Raw genomic sequence first — 26819 nt, 5'->3', positions numbered from 1 at the left:
GTTTTTTTTTTATTACTTTATCACATAAAATCCAGTTTTTAAATGATATAATTCGAAATTTACTTAAAAACTACATTGATGTACATATATGAAAACAAAACTTTTAAGATTAACTCATCCCCCGTTATTTTGTGGCACATGGCCGTGTCATACAAACGATATAGAGTTCTTTTAACATGCCTGTAATTTTTCATTATTATTATTGTTAAATATTGTAAGCATTTTTCTCATAATAACGAAATTTATATGTATTTAGTTTCGATTATGATAATTCAGATTTTTAATTAATATTTTTATTATGACAATCAGTAACTAAAGAAATTATAAATCAGAATTCAAATATAGCAGATATTTAAATAAAAGTTTTATATATATATATATTTATTGGAGTTGCAAATATCGAACTTTCCATAAAAATGACATTGTCACTTGTTTAAAATGCTTATCAAATAAGTTTTCTCTAGACAGGCACGTAACTGATCATAATGAATTAAAACATAACTACGAATTCAATTTGTGTAATCAACCTTTAACTTGGAAATTTAGTATGTTACGCCATATAACATTTCCTTGATGCAATTTTTCTAATTTGGTGGGAAATGTTATAAATTCCCAAATTAACATTTTTTTTGTATTTATTTTTAGAATTGGACACAAAACAAATTCTTTGCAAAAATGGCAGCGTCACTTGTGTTGAAAATACTTATCGTATAAATTTTTTCTAGGAAAACTTGTAACCAATTAAAAATTCACACACATAGTTTTTTTTTTTTTTAAAGTCAAATGTTTAATTATGAAATTATAAATAATATTGCAATACAAAATGGGACAAAAACTATTAGTATTCAAATGTTGCAAAAAAAAGTCATATTTTGGGAGTCAATTTAGATGACTTAGCTAGAAATGCTATTTTAAAATAGATTTCTGAAATTTTTAAATTTTTGGGTACAATTGGGAGAAATTGGAGCATTTATGCTAAAAATTACATAATTTTTCCAAACATTTCTTAAACTCAATGCCATGTTCAATAAGGAAAAAAAAATATTTAACTGATAATTTTAATTCACTTTAGCATATTTATTATTCTAGAAAATTACAATATTATAGGTTTTGGTATGTTTTAATAGGTTCTTAGTGCATTTAACAATAACTTGGTGCAAAGAACAATAAAAAAAGTAATATTTATGTTAGCATTTCTAAACATCAACATATAATCAAATAAAAATAGTGATTATTTAGAACTACAGCAATTTAAGTGTAATACTATCTGTATATAAGCAACAAAATTTTTTTCAGAAACACGTGATACTCCTTAAGATTTTACGACTTTCAATTTTACCAACTTTTGTTTCAAGTTTTTTAAATGTATTTTATAACTATTAGAAAAAGGATGGCTCTCCTCCTCCAGACTGAAATTATAACACTTTCTCATCTATGTATGCATTTTAATGGAGAATGTTAAGAAAATTCTTTAACCCACGGGAGGCTTAGAAAATGGGTAAAATTGAGAGAATGTTTCACCACAATATACTATTTCCCTATCTAATAACATGGAAAACCAATTATGCTATGCGGAGAAGACTGCAGGTTAAATTTAAGATTTGTCTTTTTTGTTAAATAAATTTATTTTGTTAAAGAAATTCACATAATAAATGTAAAATTTATAATCCTTTAGAAAGAACCATAGTACTTTTTTAAAATCAATTATTTGAATATTAAGATAGCAAAGAATCGTTATATATGACAATGATTTGCTAAAGAGTAAATTAATAATAGATATAAAATGTTCATTGAAACTGAATAAATAAATACTTTAACATTTAGTGAATGAAGGTTATTTTACTACACTACATTAAATATACACATTTACAGATACATAATATATTTATACAAATGAAACACATAAAATTACAAAACATTTTAAAACAAAACAAAAACTATAGTTAATAACTAGACTTCCCACACTCATTTAAACAAAATAAAATAACTATAAAATCAAAGTGAAAAAATATTAACAATACTGAAAACAAAGTTTAATTTTTTTATAAATGTAATTGCAAAGTGAAGAAATCTCAAAAACTGCAATGGATAAATATATACAGTTTTGTTTAATATATTTTTTTTTAAATACAAAATGTATACATAATTTTCATAAATACATTTACATACAAATAATTTTATCATAGCATAGAAAGTGTAATGTTAAATACATTTACATGTGGCGCAAATTGCAGACTTTAAATCATAGGTCGATCAACAAATTTAATATTAAAAACTAATCAAAAATGTTAACGACTTAACATATGATTAAATTTAAAACCACAATGATAGCATGAGAAATGCTTATCTCGAGCGATCTTGTGCATTAAATAGAACTTGTCCTCGTTGTTAGAATATCTAGTAGTATAAAAAATAACTGATAATTTAAAAAATTCACTTAAAGGAAAACATAAAGAGATAGAAATGTACAGTTTGCTGCTTTCCACTTAGGAAACAAAGTGTTTATCCTCGCCTATTTTAGGACTAGTTAAAAAGATACGCCAACTGTTCCAAATTCTGCAAAATATTTTAAAAAGTGGCCGAGAACTATAAACTAAAAATTTTGCACATTTTCGATGAATTTTGTCAACTCTTTTAAAGGCTCTGCGCAAAATAACTGGCGAAATTAGGTTTCATAAAAGCCTTTGAATAAGAATTATTTATAAGCAGTGATGGCTAAAAACCCTACAAATAGAATTTACTAAATCAAGAATCGTACATTAAAACATAAATGTTACTACTACTAGAAAATATCAGCAATCTGAAGCAAGTTTGCATGTCTGGTAAAAAGGTTTGGCAATAGATGGCGATGTCTACTTCAGCACAGCATCCCACATGTTTAAGTACATATGTTCTATACTAACTGCGCTGTACACATTGCCTGTATGTGCTACTAAGTACTAAACCTTTCTAATATTTTTTGCTGCATATCGGACCAACCCAACAAAGATCTTGGCATGGGTATCTAAAAATGTTAACGTCAAACTGTGCTAGGTTTTTGCAGTAATGCTTATTTTGAAAACATAGTTTTTCTCTGTAATACTACCATTGAAAAACATATTAAATTAGNAAATCTTAATACTATCAACTCAAAACTCTTTATTTACTACGAAAAAAAAATACATTTTGCAATGTCTCAGTTACCAGCGTAATTCGACTTAAAGTAACATCAGTGTGACTTCTGTTGTTGCAGATTAGATGACAAGTAACTTATATTAGGGTAATAAGATGTTAGCTTAAGCAGGATCGGTTAATTTTTTTGCTAGTTATTTATTGTTAGCTTGTGAATTTTAATTTAATTGGTAATATGCTTCATAGTGAACTTTGTGATCGGTGGCGTGCCCAAAATATTGTGTCACATGCCATAAATGGCACGCGTGCCATTGGTTCGCCATCCCTGTTCTATACTAACTGCGCTGTACACATTGCCTGTATGTGCTACTAAGTACTAAACCTTTCTAATATTTTTTGCTGCATATCGGACCAACCCAACAAAGATCTTGGCATGGGTATCTAAAAATGTTAACGTCAAACTGTGCTAGGTTTTTGCAGTAATGCTTATTTTGAAAACATAGTTTTTCTCTGTAATACTACCATTGAAAAACATATTAAATTAGTTTTAAATCTGGGTGATCTTTTTCTATGCAGAATGCAACAAATTTATACTTTCTTCTGTTTTTTATTTTTTAAATAGTGTGTAATTTTTGGGATCCTATAACATATTATCCAAAATACTTTTGTTTTTTCTTTATATTAATCTGATTTTTTTTATCTCGTTGACTGACAAATGCTTAATTAAGTTGATAAGATTTCACGATATTGTGATTTAATTTTTGTAATGAAATTCAAGGTTTAATTCAGAGAGATATGCCTGATGATTTTTATTTTATTATTTACTTTGGAGGCAGTATGATTATTTTTTTAATGTAAATTAAAACTTAAATAACAGAGACGCATATTGCGTTACTACTTTTTCGATTCCAATTCAGGGGGCAAAACTATTTTTAGCACGCATATTCTAGAAAATATCAATCGATCTCGACACAATTTGTTTTTATCTCACATTGCTCAACTCTTTAAATTTTTTATATCTTAATCATTGTAGTAAATCCCGTAATTTTAATAACACAATTCAAGAAGCTTTAAAGTTTATGCAATTTATAGGTGAACGTTACATATTTTTTTCTAACATAATTAAATGAATAACCGATAGGATTCTTTTCAGTCCTTTGGTTTACTTTTATGAATAAAAAGATATCTATAATATATCTGCAGTTTCTAGACATTTTGAATCCTTTCTGTTTCATACTTTATGTGAGGGGAAAAATAATGTTATAGCTTTTCCAGACATGCAAATATAAAACTCTGCTTCTGAGTGGTAAGATTACCTTATTTCTATGCTAGAAATTCGAAACAAAAGGTGCAACCTGACAGGAAAAACAATTAATATTTTTACTTGTTGAGCATATGAATCTCAAAAGTTTGAATGGTGATAATGACTTGATTATAGGATGGTTTTCACAGGCAATATTACCATGATTTTCTTTTTGAGAATTAATTTTAAAAACGGCTGCTTTTATGGACGACAATGTCACTGTTTTTTATTTTATTACATTAGTAATGATTTGTTTGATAGTTTATCAATTCATAATTCTGTGAGTTAATAACTAAAATATTGTGAGTCATTCAAAACATTTATTAAAAATGAAAGCCTCATTTGTGATTATTCTTCCACGAGTCACTCAAAGCCCACCATTGAAAATACAGTGTCTAAATTAGAACCCCTTCAATATTTATTGTTTGGTATTAATAGAAATAGTTTTAATCAATGTAAGTCATTTAAAAAACTACATAATGTATCATAACTATGATGGCAAATATGGCCAAAACGTTTGATTGTAATTGGAACTGATAATAATTAAGGTTAAGCTAGAAATTGTTTTAAATGCAATAGGGTTGAAAAAAATGACAAATACAGCAATTGCAGAAAACTTCACGCTTTACTTCTAATGACCTCTCTGAGATGTTAAGATCAAATGTAAGTTTTACTCTCCCAGAACTAAATTAGCAGAGAGTCTCTTGATAAATGCTTGGCACTTACTGCTCTGCATCCCCTTGTAGGATTCACCAACTATAAATGTTTGGAACAACCCGAGTACCTGAGCAAAGGTTTTGGGATAGTCGAGTGAAAATGCGTAATACGTAGCAATGAGAGTGATTAGAGCTTCGTAGAAGTTAGTCGTATCGGTTGTAATGACAGTTTTGTCACCAGCCACATATGCTTTTTGAATCTTTTCACCATCACTAAAAATGTACAGCAAAGGCGATGAGTTTTCTATACTTTGTACATTCTGCAAGATTTCCAATTCTGGAATGTTCTGAAAGAAATATCACTGCATTTAGTTGCTAGAAGGTGCAAAATAATTAAAGCAGAATATACATATTGAATCGTGACAATTTTTTACTTCTCCTTTACTTTAAATCTAACCTTTTTAATACAAACTTAATCATACTTTATTAATGAATAATAGTAATTATCACACTTTTTACTTTTAACATAAAGAGTAGAAAATATAGTTGAAGAAAGATCAGTTGGTCTCAAAAGATAGCTAGTTATAAATAAATCAAAATCATATAGAGTTTTGTCATATCTTCATCTGTTTCAGATATGGAACACAATAAATACAAATTATTTATTGATTTTAAATAACCTTTTTTAGCAAGTTGTTACAGTTACATAATAAAATACAGAAGACAGCAAATCCCTATACAACTATAAACAAGTTTTCATTTTAAAATTTGAAGTAGCAACTTTTGGTAGGTATAGTACTTTTTTTTAATTTTTTTTTATTCTAAAGTTATCAAAACAATATATAAAGCTATAGTCTTTTTATTTCTGAACATTTTAAAACATAAATTAATTATTTCTGATCAAGAAATATCTAGAATTTATGAATGAAAACAAAAGAAAAAAAATCAAAAATGTTTTGATGAATATTTTCCAAATACCCAATTGTGTACAGTACATATAAAGCACTACTCAACTGATCATTTCATACAAAACACATTTAATAACGAGCAGCGAAACCTTTGCATAGAATTTGACACATAACTGTGTGACTTATTGCAATAAAATTATCACTGAACGGTAAATAATAAACATTTATGCTCTTGTGGAAGCTTAAACACAGATAAGATCTCACTGATACTTTCCCGCTTCCAACTGTGTCCAGACGATCATCGAAGACTTGTTTGGAGACGCAGAGGGGGGATCCTGCCTTCACTATTGCACGCCACACCGGCCCTCAACAAGGCATTATGGTCTGGGGTGCCATTTCCTTTGACAGCCGGACCCCTTTGGTCGTCATTAGAGGTACACTTACTGCACAGCGGTACGTCGACGACATCCTAAGACCTGTTTTGCTACCGTTCCTTTTGCAGCGCCCTGGGCTGGTTTTTCAGCAGGACAATGCCAGACCACATACGGCACGTGTTGCTATGAACTGTCTGCAAGCTTGTCAAACTCTTCCTTGGCCTGCCAGATCACCAGATCTCTCTCCCATCGAGCATGTCTGGGATATGATGGGAAGGCGATTGCATCTGGCACGGAATGTTGATGACCTCGTTCGACAATTGGATCGAATTTGGCAGGAAATACCGCAAGAGACCATCCGGGAGCTTTATCGGTCTATGCCACGCCGTGTGGCAGCTTGTATCCAGGCTAGAGGCGGGTCAACACCTTATTGAACTTGTTACTGTAACTCTGCAATAAATTATTCAATTGTTCTGAAATTTTAATCATTTACTATTCTGTATATTGTCTTCCTATCCACCAATTTTCGTTTCAATCGGACAACTCCTTGGTGCGTCGATTTTTTTGTTATAGAGTGTATATTAAAAATAAAGCGATTTTAAAAGCAAATGGAAATTGCTAGGTTAAACATGAAACAACTGCCAAAAAAACGTTTAAAATGACATTGATTAACAACAGCATAGTTGTGAATTGAGCGTGTCAAAAAGTGATCAGTCAAATTTGAAATTCGGGTGTCGTAAAAATATCCTTATTTGAAAAACCACGAAAAAGAGAGGGCAAAAACGAAAAATAACTGCTGAGAAAATGATGTGGATTAATGATGCAATAGTGGCGAATAAAGCTCATCAAGAAGTGATTAGGTACTCAAATTCAAACTTCGGGTACCACATTATCATATTAAAAATACTGAAGTTTAAAGTTCTTGTGGGGAAAGATTAATAAATACCGAAAAAATGATCAGAAACGAAGAGGATCTATGATGGAAGTATAGCTATTCCTGAAGAAGCAGTAACTCTAATTCAAAATTTGCATGTCAAGATAATATCGTATTGAAATTTAAAAAATCACATAAAAGAGACATATAAACCGTCAAAATTCCAGATCATCAGAAAACACTAAAAATTTTTTCTACTAATTTTTTCTTTTTAACTAGCAATTTGCTAGTCACCAAAATAGCGTGCATATATTAAAACATCAGAAAATCATTTTGCTAAGAGAAAAATTGACAGGTATGATATTCTTATTAGAACAGGCACTAACTTACTAAGGTTCAATTAACATTTAATCTCATTTAAAGTTAACATATTTTCTGTTTTTTTAGTTCATAAAATTTCCCTTTTACAGCATGTTAATATCATATTAAAATTATAGAATAAGTAATTTACGAAAATGTCAAGCTTTAAAGGTACTTAATTATGAAAAAATGTAAGTATTACTTACAATTTTATGAGCAACAATACTTTTGCAATGATAACTACTTCGACCTTTATGGAAAGCTATTTGTTCTTCAATATATTTCAGTATTTTTATATTTTCCTTAAAACTCTAAAAAGAAAAGAAAAAAACAATGGACTTAATAGATCATATATGGTCTATTTAAATATTTGTAAATAATAAAATGGATAAGTGTGAAAAAAATCAATTTTAAATACTGACAGCTCGATAATGTAGAATGACTCATAAAGTATTGTTTTAAAGGAAATTTCAATAATGATAAATTAAAGGGTTGATGGAACACTTTGAAACCTTTTTTTTCAAACAATGTTTTTCACTGTTAGAATTCGAAGCCTTTTCATACCTCTTACAAAATACAATTTAATTATTTTATTTTATTAATTAATTTTTTTTAGCCTCTAGGCTAGGAGTGGCCAATCATTTTCACAATAGTGCTTTTTCTGAGGAAGGAAGAACGTACCTAGTTCAGAGATTAAGGAACTAGCTCTTACATTAAAACCTTAACTTTTTTTTATTAAAACCCATCAAGGCATTTTTTTATTAAATAATTTTTATATAATCTGCTTGTGATACTAATACAGTGAAGATTGACTTTACAAATGTGCTGAGTTAAAAAAAAAAAAAAACTGTGCTAGATTAAGACAAATAATGTATTGTGAAATTATCCAGACACCAACATTTTTACAAATAAACTGCAATTTTGATATTTCATTTCCTTTAAACTATTTCTAAAAAAAGGGGATTGAAAATAAAGAAATTATTTTAAATTATTTTAATTTTTTCAATGGTTAGAGCTAAATTGTTTTTCGGTATATAGAGAGAAAAGTTGTAGAAGTCACAGTGAAATTAAAATAAGGAAACTTAAGTTTAAAAAAAAAATCACGGCATAAGTTATTTTCTTGATTTATTTACACCTCATCCTCTTTCGTTCCATTTTAATTACATTTTTCTCCTTTTTAATTTTTGAATTGTCCATTTTATTTATTTAAAGTCCTGATAAAAAAAAAGCTTTGTTCTATCAGGTACTAATAGCATCTTATCATATATTTTTGGAATTTTTAAGAAATTATGACAAATATTTATATCAGTGTCTTAAACCAGTATCTGAAAGATATTAAATAGCTGATCGGACTTACTGAATTATTTACAGGAGGATCCATCAATGCTCCAACAGAAGAAAACAGTGATTCAAATCTTTGTAACATTACTAAAACATCTGTTTTATCCAAATGCTCAAGAAATTCTTTTATAACCTATTTATGAAAGTCACAATGAAAATGTTACAGCTCCAGTTTAATATGTAATATTAACAACTTCAATTTTTTTTAAAGTACCAAACTAAAAATATCTAAGCCCATTTTTTCAATGTTACCATAAATAAATCAGCCTAATTTTGTATAACCCAGTGTTTAAGTACAATTATTTGGTCAAACAATTTTTACTACAAATTAATTTTTACACAGTATTAATTGGTTAATTACAGAAGTTAGTTTCCTTACCTATAACTAAGTTGATTAACTTGTAGCAATTTTGCAATGTTAATTGTTTCAATTTCATACGTTTATTATTACTGTCAATGATTTATTAGGTCTAAGCTGTCTACATATAAGGTCTTACCTGAAAAAGCTATCCTGCTTATAGCGTTGGAAGACATTGAACTAGAATTTATAGAATTTTGCAAAAACATCAACAGCAAATCATTTTAATGCTTACATTGAATCCTAAATTTGAGATTATTTCATAATAAAAAGGGCTATAAAAACTTATAATTCAAAAAAATTAATTAATGGTAGTTCACCACACGAACAATATGACCATAACAATACGACAATCATTCATTCAATAGGATGCCTTTTTCTGTGCCGTAAAAAAAATCAAACAATAAAAGCAAGACTATTGAACAACAAATATCTTTTAAAAAAATATTATTGTGGGGTATATCGGGCAAATGTGCACCGGGTAGTGACATTTAACCTTGAAAAAAATGAGTGTAGGGCAATCAAACACCTTGATTAATCTTTTGGAGATGGATGGTAAAACAAATGTTTAAACAAGTGCAAAAACATAAATTTTATTTAGTACTTTGAATTGACCTACTAATTTTTATTAAGAACTTTGACATTTGAGAGACACAGACATATAATACCAAGCCTACTTTGAAAGGCATAATAATCATATAATTAATTACTAGTGAAATTAACTTCATTTTACGCTTAGGGTGACCATAAAAATAAGATTCCATAGTAATAGTTCCCTCTCGTTTTTGGCGATTTGCAAATAAACGATCATATTTGTTAATAAACTAAGAATCAATTACATAAAGGTAAACATAAGTTGCGGTAACCTGAAGGTGACGTCATTGAGAGTTAAGACGGCAAAGTATATAATGGTAACCAGAAATGGGATTTCAGCAAAACTGAACAAAAGTTATCGGCAAAACAAGGTGTCCCCGATTCTACAACAGAACCAATTCTATCACAGATCTGGTAAAAAAAACTTTATTTGTAAATGTCATATTATGACGTTATTGAGCATTGGGATGAGTAGAAGAAGAGAAGCTAGATTTTTATTTCTCTCTAGATATTATTCTAATAAGAGACAAGTGATCTAGTTCAGCCTCTAGTATTGGACATCTTTATTGGAAGCCATAAAGTTTTTTTTTTCGTTCTAAAAATATTTTTCTGTTTTAAATAGTACTCCATAGAAAGGATAAGATATGAAATATTTAGAATAAGTATAAATTACCAGAAAATATCCCTGTTTAAATTAGTTTCTTCTTTAATTAGCAAACATAACATAATCTCGAATTTAAAGTTAACAAATACATTTATAACTAATATCTATCATTTTAAAACTTTCTATCAATCTTTAATGAGGTAACTTATCCATACAAAGATAATATACTTACATATTTTCCAACTGAAAAGCATGGACAGTCATTGACTAGAGATGACATCTTTCGATGTGAACGGTTTGACAACCAAGTAACTCGACCTTTGTGAGTCGCTTTTAAGATATCGTAAATTCGAGTCTCTAAGATAGTATCGTTATACCATCCTATGGAAAGCTCTCTTAAAAGAGCTTTGTAGAGCTTACTTGGTGTATACCTTCGATCAACTTTTGGCTTATAACTATGAAACTTTAAACTATTCACTCCTTCCTTAGCCTTTATGGGTCGCCTAGTTGTCAATCCAAGTTTTTTTCGCTTTAATTTCCATTTCATATGGCGAATTTTTTGGCTCAATGATTTGCAGAAAAAGGACTGTAAGTAAAAAATTAAAATAAACTAATGTAAATTTCTTAGTAAATATTAAAATAATAAATACATTAATTTGATCTTAATACTGATAAATAAATGATAAAATTATAGTTGAGAATATATTTTACAAAATATGTGAAATTAGATAAAATTTAAATGCAGGAACTACTGAGCAATTAATACACTTAAATAGTTTTTACATTTAAATAAGTTGTATTAACATGATAACTTGGTGTTCAATTGCTAAAATAATGTTCTTTGCAAACAAATTATGAAAGTCAAAAAATTTAATAGATTCTAAAGACTAACTGACAATATTTAATTTATTTTGTACATGATATTTACAACAAATTCTTATGACTAAAAATTTTTTCACAAATATTTATATCATTAAATCTCCGTATCTGTAAGTCTGCTGCTAAAATATGGTGGCTATAAAGTTTTAGAAACTGTCTATTTTGTTAATTATGTATAAGAAAATGATGGTCATTAACAAAACAATTGAAAAAGCACTATTTCCCCATTTCAGGGACACATTGCTAAGCTATGTCAACCAGATAAGTAACTTTCTGTAAAGCTGTTTTTTGAAGGCTCCTTTGTTGCATGAAATGATGCTTTCTTAAGGAATTTGATGCTTTTTTGCTATGTTTAGAACTGCTGTGAGTTTGCAACTGTTACTCGTGACAATTAGATGAAGTTCAGCCTATCTAAAACCAGTGCTGTCTACACTTATTTTGAAAATGGTGCAAAATGTCAGTATGTAGAAAAGCCACAGTTTTGTGAACATGAAAAGTGTTTGTGGTCTAATTTTTTAATATTGAAAAACTTACTCCGATGCTGCATTACCTGGACTCATAAAAATTGCAAACACTGAGAATAAGGCAGTGATTTTGATAATTTTCATCAAAGTTAAAAAATTTCGTTAAATTGACGATTCTTAAAAAAGGTTTAATAACTTTTAAAATAAGTTATTTGTCTGTTTTAAAGCCCAGATAATTCTTCACAGCAAAGATTATGTACATAGTTTAAAATCATTACATTGCTTCAAGAGTAAAGCACTTACACTTTGGCTTTTTTTTCCCCTGGCGACAGAGCTTCGAAAAGCAGCGTTAAGAGGAAACAATATCTATACATCTACTACTTCATCTATAACTCAATTTTCGATAATTCAAGACAGTTTTATAATTCTTACTGAATGCACAGGCTTAAACCCTTGACTACTAAATTAAATTAATGTTACTACAGTAGCTTATAATTCAATGTATAGATCAGAAAATAAAAACATACATATTTAATCAAAACATTTCAGAGCTACCAGTATATTAGGACCAAAATAGTCAGTACTGAGAGACCTAATAATTAAAAATTAGAGATTTTTTTTAAGATCCCCAAAAATGCACATAATTATTCAGGCAAATCAAATATGTGTAGAAAAAATTAATTATCAAAGGAAACATCATATTTTTTTTAATTAACCTTTTTGAAGATAGAATAAAAAAACACATTTGAAATTAATTCAATTGAATGCTCTACTTCTACATAGACTGAGTTACATGTAACAATGAATGGTGTGAACTTTAAACTAAATAAAGAGAAGACTTACACCTCAGTTATAAAAGGTTATTTTAAGGACCAAATTTAAAAAAATATAGGACATTTAGGAAAGTAGGGACCAACTGACAGCCCTGAAATTTACTTTTATTTATGACAAAAAAAACAATGTAGCTTGCAAAGAATATTGATTAATTTCTTTTCAAAAATGTCCATAAGTGATAAATGTAACATTTGCCTTATCGAAGACGTTGAAGTATTATGTTGGCAAAACAAGCAAAAGTCTATTTCCCAAATGTTTAGTTATCTACGGGTAACATTGAATATTTTTTTATTGCTAAGAATTCAATGAAACAAATTGCTCAATAACCCAAAGAAAATTTTTCACAGCCACTAGATTCCAAAAATGAAGAAACCAAGAAATACATGAGAAATGAAAAATTAAAAGTTTGAAATATAATTGAGGAGACTATTTTATAACTTTATGAACTAAATATATTACTGTTTAAATAATGATTCATATACCATGAATCAAATTCAGTATCATGTAATATTAATTATAGTACATTTTCCAAACTTAAAACTTTAGATTTGATATAGCACTATTGAATCAGCAGGTCCAAAAAACAATAGCATCAGAAAAATGTTAAAATTACCTTAGGATGATGATGTAATAGTAACATATAGTTTAAATTAAATAAGATTTAATTGCTACATAAAAATAAAACAGTTTTAATGCGAAAATTTGATCAAGCTAAATAATGATTCTCATTATTATTCAATCTCAGTTTATTAGCAATAATTATAACTTAACAAAACAAATTAGTGTATGATCTTATACTTTAAAAAATCCAATTTCTCAAGTCTCGACCACAATCTTTATCAATCAACGGTTGTAAAGAATTATTTAAATAGTTTTTTTAATAAATTTTGAGAAATTCATAAAAGAACACTACTTTTTGTAGAACAGTTTTTTTTTTAACATTCTTGAAAACTAACAAAATGTTGGAAAATGGTAAAGATATAAATATATATATATAATCATAAAAAGAGCCAAAAATCACAGATCTGAGGAAAATTCTCACTCCTTGTTTTGCCTTCAAAACATAAAATCTCCTCTGCCAAGCATTATTCTTCAATATAAATTGAAAAAAGTTAATACTAATACCAAAAAATTTCCCTATCAAAGTTCTAGGTACAGAAAGAAAATAATAGCTGTAATTTCGATAGCTGTTACAAAACTATTAACGCGTTTGAAGATCAAACTGAACAAAATAAAAATTAAATTGTTCAGTTCTATAGTCAGGAACCATTACCTAGAGAAAATTCAGCATTTGGAGATGAGTTCTTAAACATTCTTAGTATTGTTTTTACAAGTAATTGTTGAAAAATTAAAAAAAAAAGCTTAATTTCTCTTGAAAAGTTTAAAATATAAGCTAACATTTTGTATGTTAGAAACATAAAATAAAAATAATTAATTATACTCTGTTCATCGAGAACTGATGGGTAAATGTAAACAAAGCCACCAGACATTTGGCATTGCTTTTTGCCAAATTCATAACAAGTAGTACGATTCTAATGAATAGTTAGTTAAGAAAAAAACCACAAACCCTGCCAGGAAGTGGCAGATGTAGGCAATGTTGATAAAAAGCAGAACAAATTTCTTGTTAATTTTTAACACAAAGTAAAATTTTTCTTTTTTTAAAGTTTTATTCTAAAAACATAGTTGGTAAAGTTTCATATTTTTGTTTAAATTTAAAAAAGACCTATAAAGTGAAATATTTAATAAAATATACACTATTAGAAAAATTGGATTAAATTTTATTGTTTAAATATTATATTAGAGTATAAAATTACGTATAATAGATATTTACCCATGGTTCTTTTCCTTCATAACCTATAGCAGGATAAGTTTCATACATTTTTCGACCAATTGCTTGATATTCACTACTATTCTGTATGTTAGGGTACTTTCCAAAATAGTACTTGGCACATTCATCTACAAAAGTTCCCCAAACAGCACTCACATTATTTTCTTGCAAATGATCATATATCATATCGCTAAATGTGGGCAGAGGGGTATCAGCATTAATAATCGGAAATTTTGAAGCTGAAAATATAAAACAGTTTTTGATTTTAGAAAAATTACCAAGAAAAAAACTCTTTTTTTTACATACAGTTGCAGGCTGCACATTAAAAAAAATTATTTCAAAATGACTGAACAAATAAAAACAATAGAAGGAATTATAATAACTCTGGCAATTGGAAGTGAGACTGGTTTATGCTCATCAAGGAGGATAATGTTTTCGGGAGACAAAAACAGGTTTTCCTACCAAAAACGTCCTCCTCCTTCCTCTACCAGAAACAAGTTACACACTTCTGGTAAAGGAGATCATGATATTATGTCTATTCTTTCTTGTTGGCTTATTATTAAATTTGTTAACAAGAAAAAACTTCATCAACAGCTTTAACTAACATACTATAGTGAATGCTGCAATTCAACCTGCAATACCACTAAATGTCTCTAAAAATATTAAATAAATTATCTGAACTTAAAAGAAAAAAATAGATGGTTTTTAACGTATACCCACTTACCCCAACGTATATAATTTTAGTTCATCTGAATAGGTTTTTTTTTTTTCTTTTTTGAAAGTGCAACATTTTTTTACCTTAAACTAATAACATGCATATTTGTTATTATTAAAAGTATCTTGCAGAAAGATATCAGTGCTAGAGAGGTTTGTAGCAGAAAGCCGGAAAAAAATTCTGTTACAGAGATTGGAACATACATTTAGCAGTTGCATAATTTAATGTTTTACAGAAATGTCTTAAATGGTGATTAAACTTTATTAGTAACAGACATTTATATAAAAAATTCAGAAATTTTTAAACAGCAATTTTAAAATAAAAAAATACTTTACTATGTAGGTAAGAAGATTCTACAGCTACATAATTTAAATATAAACCTTCCTATGTTAAACTTTAAATTGATAAATACCAGGAAAAATGTTCAATAACAGACATAGCAAATGTATAATATCTGATCCAAAAAAATTTCATTAAAAATACTTCAGAAAAAGAGCTTAAAAAAACGCCTAAGACAAATCATGTGTGTTTAATAAATTTTTAGGTTTTTATTTAATTAAAAAATTTTTTTTAATTGCAACCCTCTTGGCAAAAAATTTCCAAACACAACTCTTGTACAACATCACATTTAAAACTTGAAAAAGAAATATTAAAATTGGGGTGATATATAATTGAAACTTAAAAGCCTACTTGAATTATCAAACACTTCATCCAACACATCAGGAGGCTCTACTTTAATTTCTGCGTTAGAATTACCCAAAGAAAATTCATTCACGATTTCTATTTCACTGGGCTGCTCCCAAACGCCACTGTTAATGAGAAAGAGTTGAGGACCAGAAGGTAGAGATAACGGCAACAAAATTTTATTGCCTGATTTAATCATTTGATTTTTATTTGAAGTAGTTGAAAGAACATTTATACCTATAAAAATAAAATACATTTACCGTTTTCAAAATTGAATAAAATTACGTTAATAAGAAAATAAATAATGAAAAACTGAAAGGTATTATCTATAATAGACCATTCTTTACAGCATGCCATTTGCCCATGAAATTCCTGCATGTATGAGCAGTTCCGCTTACATGTAGTTTTTAAACTCCCATGTGCGTTAAGGGCAATCGGATTCAGTAAGAATAGTCTATTAACTATGCATTAATTGTGTACAATAAAATAATTATTTTTATAGCTATTAAATGAAACTTTAGTTTTGAAGTAGGACATAGATGCTTTCTGACATTGCAAACTGACAATTCAAAATAAAAATGATATCATGTAGGGAAATTTTTGTGCAAATTTTTCCAAGTAGCCTGATAGTTAAAATATTATATAAAATAATTATAAACTATTTTATCTCATTATTTATGAATTATATTTCAATTCAAATCAATAATATAAATATAACCTATATAAGTTAAAATTATAAACCTTAAATTATAAATAGTAAAATAATTTAAATCAATAATAACACCAGAAAGATATCTTTAAAAAATACAATTAATGTTAAAAAAGATGTCAGTTTAACATTTAAAATTAAAAAATTCAACTTTTTATTAAAACTACACTTAAAAATAAATAAGAATTAGATATAATAACTTCAATATCACAATTATATAACTTTATAACATTAATATAATAAATAAACTGAAAAACCATGTATACTTTAAACCTTTCTTTCATAAAATTGGTAAGTACACATGAAAAATCGCATGCATAATTTAATAATATACATAACAAAACCTGAAATCAGTAAAAATGAGAATTTCTTAAAAACTAACTTTAAGTGACCATAGCAACTTTCTGCTTACAATGCTTCATTTAATTTATTAGGAACAATTAAAAGAATATAATGCAACATTTAAACACAGTATATAATACAACATTTAAAAATAAAAACGTGCTTTTTTTCCAGTAAACATTACTATTTAATAATTACAAAACACACTTTTTTCAGCATACTTTTATCTTACATAAAACATTTTTTTATACTATTAAATCTTTTCCGATAGACAATTCATAATTCACATTTTCATTTATATAATTGAATTTTTCATAGATTAAAAATATAAAATACATTTTGCATTACAACAACAACAAAATATTTTTGAGAAAAACTTCATCACTAAACAAAATTTTACATTGAAAAATGTTCTTAAATCATTAAGTAAATGATACAATACTGTTTCATCTCACAATAAAATTTGCATGTTGCAAAAAGCTACATCAGACTTAAAAATTGGAAGGTATGCTGAAAAAATTAATCTCTTTAAATAGGGTGTCAAACAAATATCCAGAACAGGGGTCTGCCTAGGCTTAATTTACTACCCTTTAGCGGTACCTTCAGAAATTCAACTTTAGGAAAAACGGTAGTAAACGATTAGCAAACGGTTTCACAAAATACTTTTTCTTAAAATTTTATTTTTGTATCCCTTAAGAAACGATAAAATTTTCACCATATTTTTGTGTTGACTTTTCAATATAATTTTTCACACATTATGTCTAAATTTTCACAAAACAGGTACCTCTCAGAAAAACCTAGACAGATCCCTACAGAATTTGAATGATGCATTTAATAAAACAAAAATAAATAAATAAATATATGGTTATTATACATTATCATGAATTGTTTGATTTATCTGTCACTTAAATGTGAATAAAATAACAGCAACAATTAAATAATATAATCATAGAGTAATTAACTATTTATTGAACAATGAATTTTGAATAAAAAACTTTCAATGTTTAAAAAGATTTATCCATAATATAAAAAGGTATAGATATAATATTTTTTATCTAAAAGCTTAATTTTACAACAACATGATTTTTTAGTAAAAATCTAATTTTCTTCTAAATTTGGCTTGTAAATTTTTGATCAATGCACACGTTACGTAATTTGCGGTACTTTAACAAAACACTGTTAACATAATTTTACAATTTCAAATAACAGTAACTGAAAATAATAGTTTGAATCAGATAACACCTTCATAAATACACTTTAAGTATAATAAGAAATGGTGTTATAAATTGCGAAATTAGTATGTAGGATAAGTAGATTAGTATTGTAAAATAGGTAGCACAATAATGAATGAAACAGAGGGGAAATAGATTTATAAAAATTAAAGCACATATTCTTTTAGAACAGTTAGCATAAAAGAAAATCTTCATTCTGATAAAATAATACAGTTTAAAAAATACATAATTCCACAAAAAAGTACTCCTAAAACTGCGAATAAAATAACTAAAATATTAAAACACCGTCGAATAAAATAAATGTACAATTTGCATTTAAATACAATTTAAAATAAATCTTTGCTTATTCTATATTTATTCAAAAAAAAGAATGATAAAAACGAATACGAAATAACACAAAGAAATAAAAAAGGAATCACGAATAATCCCGAAAATATTTGATTAAATTTTATAATTATTGACCAGACGCTAAATTTTGAACACAGAAACATCGAAATCAAAACTACGAACGGCTTTTACAGTTACAGTGTTTTGAAGAAATTATGAAGGAAAGTTAGCTTAACGCTCACTCATTTTCAAAGGAATAATTTTTGAAAAACAATTTTCCGCTCCGCAGTACTGTGGCAACAAAAAATTTTTATTTGTTTTGATTTTGCAGGGTCGTTAAAAAAAGTGTTCTGGATCTATTTTCAAGACATTACGGTTTTATAATCGATTAATGCGCATTGCTGAAAATAAAATTTTACTTAAAATTTAAAAATTTTATGAGCATTTATTAATTTATCCAAAGTTTATCAATTATTGCATTTACATACTTGTTTATACAAACTGCGACACTTCAGCTGTGTTTTATCTTCATATTTATAAATTGTATTTGTGTTTTGTTGCAGAATAAAACTTTATAGCTTTGAGAATTAGCTGCTTCTAAGATTTTAACATGCTACGCTTTGAAATTCATTCTGACATTTTACCTTGATAAGATGAAATCGTAATTTCTGATATTAAAATTACGTTATTCATAACTCAGTTATATACTCAATATATCTGCTAAACGCCGTTGATTTGAAATAATTTAAAATTTAATCAAGTTGAAAATTTTATTGACCACTTCTCTCTAAAACCTTAATTGTTTTCATGTTTGTATTTTATTCCTGGATTTTTTTTCTAAAATATTTTTAACAATAATGTTTCAGTATTATAATCAATATTTTTGAATTGAGTTTTTCCACAGCATGTGAAAAAATTTTTATGATAATTTATTTTGTGCATTATTAATTTATATTTATGCCAAGTTTTTTATGTCACCAATATATTTCTAATTATATTGCTATTTATGAGATTTAATGCAGAATGTATTAATTTTGATTTGAACCATCTAAAAACGATAATTCATTTTTTAAACTTAATTGAACATTCATAGTGATCATTATATTTCTAATATAGATTATTGGTAAATATTAAGCATATATGCTCGTATGAAAGTTTAAATACTCAAATGCATGATTCTAAATATGTTAGTAGTGATAATATTTAAAATAAATAGATTTTAAAAACATGTGGAAATTGCTGGGGCCAGATGCATCAATAATGCATAAAAATCATGATATTTCTAAACTTCACCTTTTCATTTAAAACCATGTTAGAGTAAGTTATTTTCTGTTTTTTTTAATTTGCATTTGTTGTTTTGTAATTTTATGCATTTTTATTTATTATATCTATGTTGCTTTAACATTATGTTATGTAATATTTTCTTCTATCCTTATTGTTTAAATTTCTATTCATTGCATTAAAATATCAGCTTCATTAGTGTGAATTTTGTTTCTAAATATGAATTTTTAGGTGTCTTTTGTTTGTTACTATCTTTGTGAATTGTGTAATAGTGTTTCCTATTTTTAGAACGGGAATTGTAACCATTGTATGTCATTACCATTATACAGTGTTTTATTTTATTATATTGTATTTTTGAAATTGATTTTTTAACGTTTTAAAATATTTGGTTCTTTTGATATAATACTAATGTATTTTCCTTACTTTTTTTTTTTTTTTAAATTTAAATCGAATAAAAGATGTTAGGATTTAATCTTTGAAATTCTACCAGTTTAAGGCTATTTATTCTGATAAGTAGTTAAGAGTTTCAATTTTGGTGAACATTTAAACAGTCTTAATTTTAACCTGATACAACTTCTGTTTTTCGTATTTTCATACAAATAAATAATTTATGAAAAATTGTTTTCCATGTAGTACTAATAATTTGTGCTGATATTTTTATAGTTTTCTCTTATTAATATCTGAAATGTAATTTCTCACTTATATATTATGCTATATATAAATGTCTGATACATTAGTGCTTATATATAAATATATTGAATACATATGTGATGAGATTTGTGTCAATAAATAAACCACAAATTTTGTAAAAGTGTCACACATAAACGTATAATACACAGCTATTCCACTCAAGTGCTATAGCATGTCAATTACTGCAGAAATAGTAAGGAGGACAGGGGAAAAAATTATGATGTATACACAGTACTCATAATAGCACACTAGCAGATTTATTAGGGCAAACTTTAAAAAAAAAATTTTTTTTTTAAATCTTGTTCTTCTATATTGTCAGCAGATGTAGAAAATGGAAATAATTTTGAGTTGAATTGATATAGAAATTCTGGTTTTAATTCTTAAGTTAAGAGTTTTAATTCATAGAATTATTATTACTGGATTTGCAAATTAAATTTTTTTCTTAATCATAAAAGATTTCATTTTTATGCTTATGAATAATGTAGAGATTTTCATAATTTTAATTGGGGACCCTCTTTGAGTAAAAAAGGACCCAAAAGTTCAGAAAGTTTGCAAAGTCTAGTGGAATCACTGATACATAAGCAAAATCTCCTCATATTTTTTTCTGATGTTTATTAAATTATGTTATAGAAAAAACTCCTTTGCGTCAGCTGCTATAGACCATAAAACACAATTGTACTCTAACTACAGTGGGTCTTCCTTGTAAGAGAGATTCTAGAACACAATATTCATTTAAATTAAAAAATTTTTTGAGAAAATATAACATACTTTTAGGACATGTTTTATTTTCGATAAAATATTTTACGTAGAATTTAATATAATGAATAAGATGGGAGGCATGAAAACACCTCACTATTTCAATTACTGTAGAGCAAAGCATCTCAGCCTAGTGCAATACTAGAGTTTACAGCTTGGGGCCCATCCTGGTTTATATTTTAACTCAAAGTGACATTTGAACTTCACTTATAATTTGTATATAGCAAAACTGCACACCTGTTTTTTGTTATGTATTTTATCAATAACAAATATATAACATTGTATAGGTAACATTGTTTTGTACTATTATATATATCTATTGCATTTTACTATCAAAAGTTTGTGTTTTATATTGTGTTAGACAATTTTATTACCAATTATGTACGACATATATTTTTACAGTATGGAACCGATTATCCGGAACGGTCTGGACCATCGCTATTCCGGATAACTGATTTTTCCGGTTTTCTGAATCGCTACAAAAAGCCGTTTTTTTTATTGTTAAACCCAACTTAAAAAAAAAAAATTGGAAATAATCTTAAAAATAAGAAAAAATTATGAACTAAAACACTAATGATTATTTCCAAAATGATGGTAAGGTAAACATCTTTAAAAAAAGAAAGAAAAATCGTAAAATCTTATGAGAAAGAAAAAAAAATTTAAAAATTAACAGAAAATTTATTGAATTTCGTTCCGTTTTTTTTGGTTTTCTGATTTCCGGATAACGGGTTCTGTACTGTATTATCAAAATTAATCTATGTTTATTTTTTAATTTTTTTTTATGTCATAAAAATTCTTTATACTGAACATTTTTATGCATCCAATGAAAGGGCTATTATATTATTATATTTTAAGTGTGAATTTGACATAGTTTACTCTTGATCTCATTAATATATGATTACTGAATTTATTGGTAAACTTACTAGACTAGAATTGATAATGAAGTAAAACATTAGTAAAGGTAAACAGTTATAGTTAAAAATTGATGAAGTAGCTAATAAAAACGCATGCCAACAATTTTTTTAAAATTTATTATTTTTATTTGATCTAAGCTAATTATTAAGTACTAATCTAAATAAGGTCTAGCTTACATTATTCAAAGTAATAGTTACTTCTTATGATATTGAATAATAATATGTCTATTCATATTTTATAATAAAAAGTTTTATTTTAAATAATCTTTTATTGAGAATATTTATTACAATTTTTACTTAGCAATCTTTTGTTCTTTTAAATATATTTGATTTATTTTTTTGAATACTTGTTGAATAAATTTATATTTAATATCTAATATATATAATTTATTAAAATTATTTAAATATATTTTAATATTAATATGTTTAAAATTTTAAATATGTATCAAATTATTTAACAAATATATTAATATCATTTAAATATATATTAAATTCTTTTTAGTGCTATCAATTGAAGAAATACTTAGTGGGCTACCTTCAGAGTCTCCTTCTTGTGTGTTATGCTATCAAAAATTTTTCAATAAAAGCAGTCTTCGTAGACACATGGAACGTCATTTGTTAACCAACCGAAAACGATTTCAATGTGACATATGTTTCAAACTTTTTTGTCGGAAAGATTACGTAAGGGAACATAAACAACATATGCATGGCTTTAAATTTGAATCAAAATCCTCTTCTGAAGAAGCACATGCAGAACAGTTTGCAAAATGCGAGCTTTGATGAGAAATTTTATTATGTTATTGCTTTCTATTATGAAAGTACGTGCTTATAAATTTTAAAAAAATATATCAGTTACTATCTATTGCAATATTTATATTTTATGCCAAAGTATTTATGAATAAATCTTTATTGTATACAATTTGTGAAATCATTAACATAGTTTTTAGAATCAGATTATAGCTTGAAAAATAATTGAATATTTGCCTGTGACCATTCTGATATAGTAGTTAAAGAATGTATTTAACAATGTGTGATGTTAATGTTATTCATTTTTATATTTTTGAAGTAATTAAGAATATAAAAATAATTATAAATTACTTATTTCTTTCTCTTTTAAAACAATGTCTATAATATTGTTGTTTCTAATTTATTTTTTTATGTGCCGAATTAACTAAAAGCAACTTTTTTGTTTTAAACAATCAAATAGAATAGTTTTAAATTATATTTACGAAGAGAATGTTTTAATTAATTATTTTAAATAATAATAATGTAGTTTTAATCAAGTTATATTTGGCAATGAAGCCATTCAGAAATATGTTATATATATTGCTTAAAAAAATTTTAGTGGAGACATTTGCTGCATATGTGTTATTGAAGCTGTAACCACTATCCACTTATCTACCATTATATTACACTATAGTGATGCCATTTTTGAATTATATAATTAAAAGTATGATCCACTATTGCACCAAATGTTCAGAAATTTTTACTCAGCCTTTTCCAAGCATTGCTTACAATAAAAGTTGTTAATTGATAAAGATAATGCAAAATCGTCAATACATTCAGATAATATTATTAATCTTATTCAACCTATTTATTTATTTAAATTTGTTCAAATATATATTTTACAAATTTTATATTGTGCCATTAATTTTTTAGTCTAAAATATTATTTGATAATACTTGTTTTAATTGCTGTTGAAAGTTTGTGTTTATATGTTACATTCCTATTTTATTTAATGTGTGCAATAAATACAAATTTACACATTTATTTATTCTCGATTTGGTGGAATTTGTAGTTTTTAACCCCTATCTTAAGATTATAAAATTTCTCTTTCTATATTTGTATACCTCTGTTTCTTTGCTTTTTTTTTAATGTGATTGTTTGTTAAAGTTTGACGGTGCATAATTTTAACACGAGCCTTTTAAAATCTAATACATACTAGAAAGCAAAAACCCAATCTTATAAATAATAAATTATAAGGTAAGTTTAAAAACATAAAAGTTCTTGAAAATGAGTTATTTATTTTATGATAAAGCTTAGTTTTTATGATTGTTTTCTTCTACTTGTCTTAGCGAAATTTAAAATAATGGTTTTCCTTTTTTAATTGTTGACTATATGCTAAAGTTTTGTAGATGAAAATTCTTAAAAAATTATTTTTTAAAAATTGAGATATCTGTGGGGAAGATCTTGTTTTGGACTCATCAAACTAAACAACGTTAATTTGTTTTGCATAGTCTTTAAATTTGTTTGTTAATGAAAGCACTGAGTAATGATCCTTAAATGTTTTCAAATGGAAGATGGATTTATAAGTTTATGCATTTAGATGCTTGTGGTATTACTTTATTCAATTTCATTTCCTATTGTCGATGAATAAACTTCAAGGATAATTTACTCTTAAGTTATTAAAATATCTCTTTGAACCTTCATCCCTGTAGATGTTCATATACAATAGCATGTTTTAGAATTTATCTTATAATTTATTTCATGCATATTTTTATTTCAAATCTTTGACTTATCCCTTCAGTATTTGAATTTCTATAATTACAATTATGCTTAGAAGCTATTATGCATATTACAATTATGCTTAGCTACTATTTATGCTTAGAAAATACAGTGAAGCCCTGATTATCTGCAGGATTGGTTAACATTGGTACCACAGAGATGTAATTTGCAGATAGACTAAAAATAAAACTCAAAAGTAAGGTAGAAATATGAAGGGGAAAAAATTTGAAACATATTCTTACATGTGTATATATATTTTACACATACCACAGAAGTTTTTGTTCTACATCTGAATTGCTGAAACAACAAATAGCGTGTTCAGTTACACTCTTTTTTTAAAAAAATCAATGATCAATCGTGCACAATATGATTTCCGATTTCTTCATGGAACTCACGGATAAGAGCTCTACTGCACAAAAAATCATAATAATTATTAAATTTAAAATATCAAGAGCCAAAGATTAGAATTCTAGCACCTGAACCAATTTTTATCCTTTGTGAAAATCAATATTAATGCACTTGTTACCATTTTGCCTTACAACAGTGTTTTAGTTTTTTTTTAAAGAGAAAATTATTTTGTTTTAAATAAAACATTTTAATTCTCAACTTAATATAAAATGTTGTTGGAAGAGTTTCTGTGAAAAAAAAGTTATGTCAAAAACTCATATTTATTCCTAAGAATAAAAATGAATATATATATTAACCTTTTACTTAAGGCTGATTTAATCAGTGACCCAGAATGAGAGGCTTCAATATTCTAATCTTCTCTCTTTAAATATTACAGCATATGTTGTGTACTTTTAAGCTAATATCATAAATGTCAACTTTTCGACTTATCACGGGGAAAAAATTCTCAATCATAACGAAGCAACATTTCATCTTTATTGTGCAGATTAAATATAATTACCAAACCTCTTATGCATTTTTGTGTCCCCTTGTGATCATAATCATTTTGAATCACATTTCTTAAAACAATAAAATTTGTTATCTACATGCTACTATTTTATGCTGCATTTCTCTTCTCTTCATTATTTCAGAGAAAAGAAACAGACTATGTTTGTTGAAATGTTAAAGCTTACAGATAATTACACAGTTTTTAATTTGAACAATTCCAAACTCATATTTCATTTTTATTTACTTGTGTGCTTTGTTTATATTAGCATGATTTCATTTGTTACATTTTGTTTGTTTTTGTGAGAAAAATTCTTTTTTGGTTTACATGAATTATTATAATAAAAATTTAATTAGAGTTATTATTGTCTTCTATATTTTTATAATATGGCCAGTTCTTAACCTCGTGTTTGAAACAATAATATGCAGGCAAAGTTTCAAGCTTAGATAAGCTCAAAAATATTTATCAGTCCTTTCACTAATTACCTACAAATGCAGACCTAGAAACAAGATCAAATTATTTTCTCCCATGTGCTCGATTTGCAGAGGTTAAATTTATTACAAATCGGACAAGTTTTTTATCATTTAGGTTTAATAGATATAGTTAAAAATACTTTTAAAATGTATAAAGTATATGTTCGAGACTGCTTCAACACATTTAAAGAGGTCTTTCTTGATTTGTACGGATTCCACTTTTTGCCCATAGTTTTTTCAATGGTAGTGTCTACTATTGCTGATAGTTTGCTTATTGTATTTCAGATAAAATTGATTCTTAAAACATTAGTGTATAAATGTTAGTTTTTAAAAAAAGCAACAGAGAGAGGATCTAGATCTGCTTTTAAGATGTGCACGATTATGGGTAAACTTATGCTATTAGAAATACATAGTTGTTAAATAGCTAAGTCTTGCCAAACACGGGAGTTGATACAATCCTCTGAACATCTAAGGACATTCATAGGATAAATAGACCTAATAAAATACGGTTAGACCAGATTTTAAAAAAAAAAAATTGTCCCTTCGAACATTTAAGGTTCTTGTGAAATATTTTTTCATTGTAGTGAACTAACTCAGAAATTTTTTTAACACGAATAGAATTTTTACAACTGTCATCAGCCTATTCAACTGTTGATTTATTTGTTTAAATTATTTTTAAGAAATGGTGAACAAATTCCTTTTTATTGTAATTTATCAAAATAGTTCCTAAAACAACTTTCAACTCTAGAAGTAAATCATTGATAGTCTCGTCTTTAGTGCACTCTGACTGTCACATTGAGGTTGTGTCCTC

The 26819-nt window shown here is 26.7% G+C and overlaps 1 protein-coding gene and 1 long non-coding RNA gene across 2 annotated transcripts in view; one reads left to right on the top strand and one right to left on the bottom strand.

The window, feature by feature from the left end:
* Window positions 1–3774: 3774 nt before the first annotated feature.
* The window catches only part of LOC107442231 (uncharacterized), a 141511-nt gene continuing 118466 nt past the window's right edge, over window positions 3775–26819 (bottom strand). The window contains exons 5-10 of the mRNA XM_016055742.3: window positions 15894–16124; window positions 14492–14727; window positions 10716–11069; window positions 8944–9060; window positions 7793–7897; window positions 3775–5417 (exon numbers count right to left, since the gene is read on the bottom strand). Of these exons, the coding sequence (XP_015911228.2) occupies window positions 5085–5417; window positions 7793–7897; window positions 8944–9060; window positions 10716–11069; window positions 14492–14727; window positions 15894–16124 (1376 nt within the window). The 3' untranslated portion in view covers window positions 3775–5084. The remainder of the gene's footprint in view (window positions 5418–7792; window positions 7898–8943; window positions 9061–10715; window positions 11070–14491; window positions 14728–15893; window positions 16125–26819) is intronic.
* LOC139424926 (uncharacterized) lies at window positions 22919–25896 on the top strand. Its single transcript, XR_011636045.1, has 2 exons — window positions 22919–24141; window positions 25382–25896. It is a non-coding gene; the product is annotated as an uncharacterized lncRNA (long non-coding RNA).

Source organism: Parasteatoda tepidariorum, chromosome 2 (assembly GCF_043381705.1).
Source record: "Parasteatoda tepidariorum isolate YZ-2023 chromosome 2, CAS_Ptep_4.0, whole genome shotgun sequence".
Taxonomy (NCBI): domain Eukaryota; kingdom Metazoa; phylum Arthropoda; class Arachnida; order Araneae; family Theridiidae; genus Parasteatoda; species Parasteatoda tepidariorum.
This window is presented reverse-complemented; position numbering and strand designations above follow the sequence as displayed.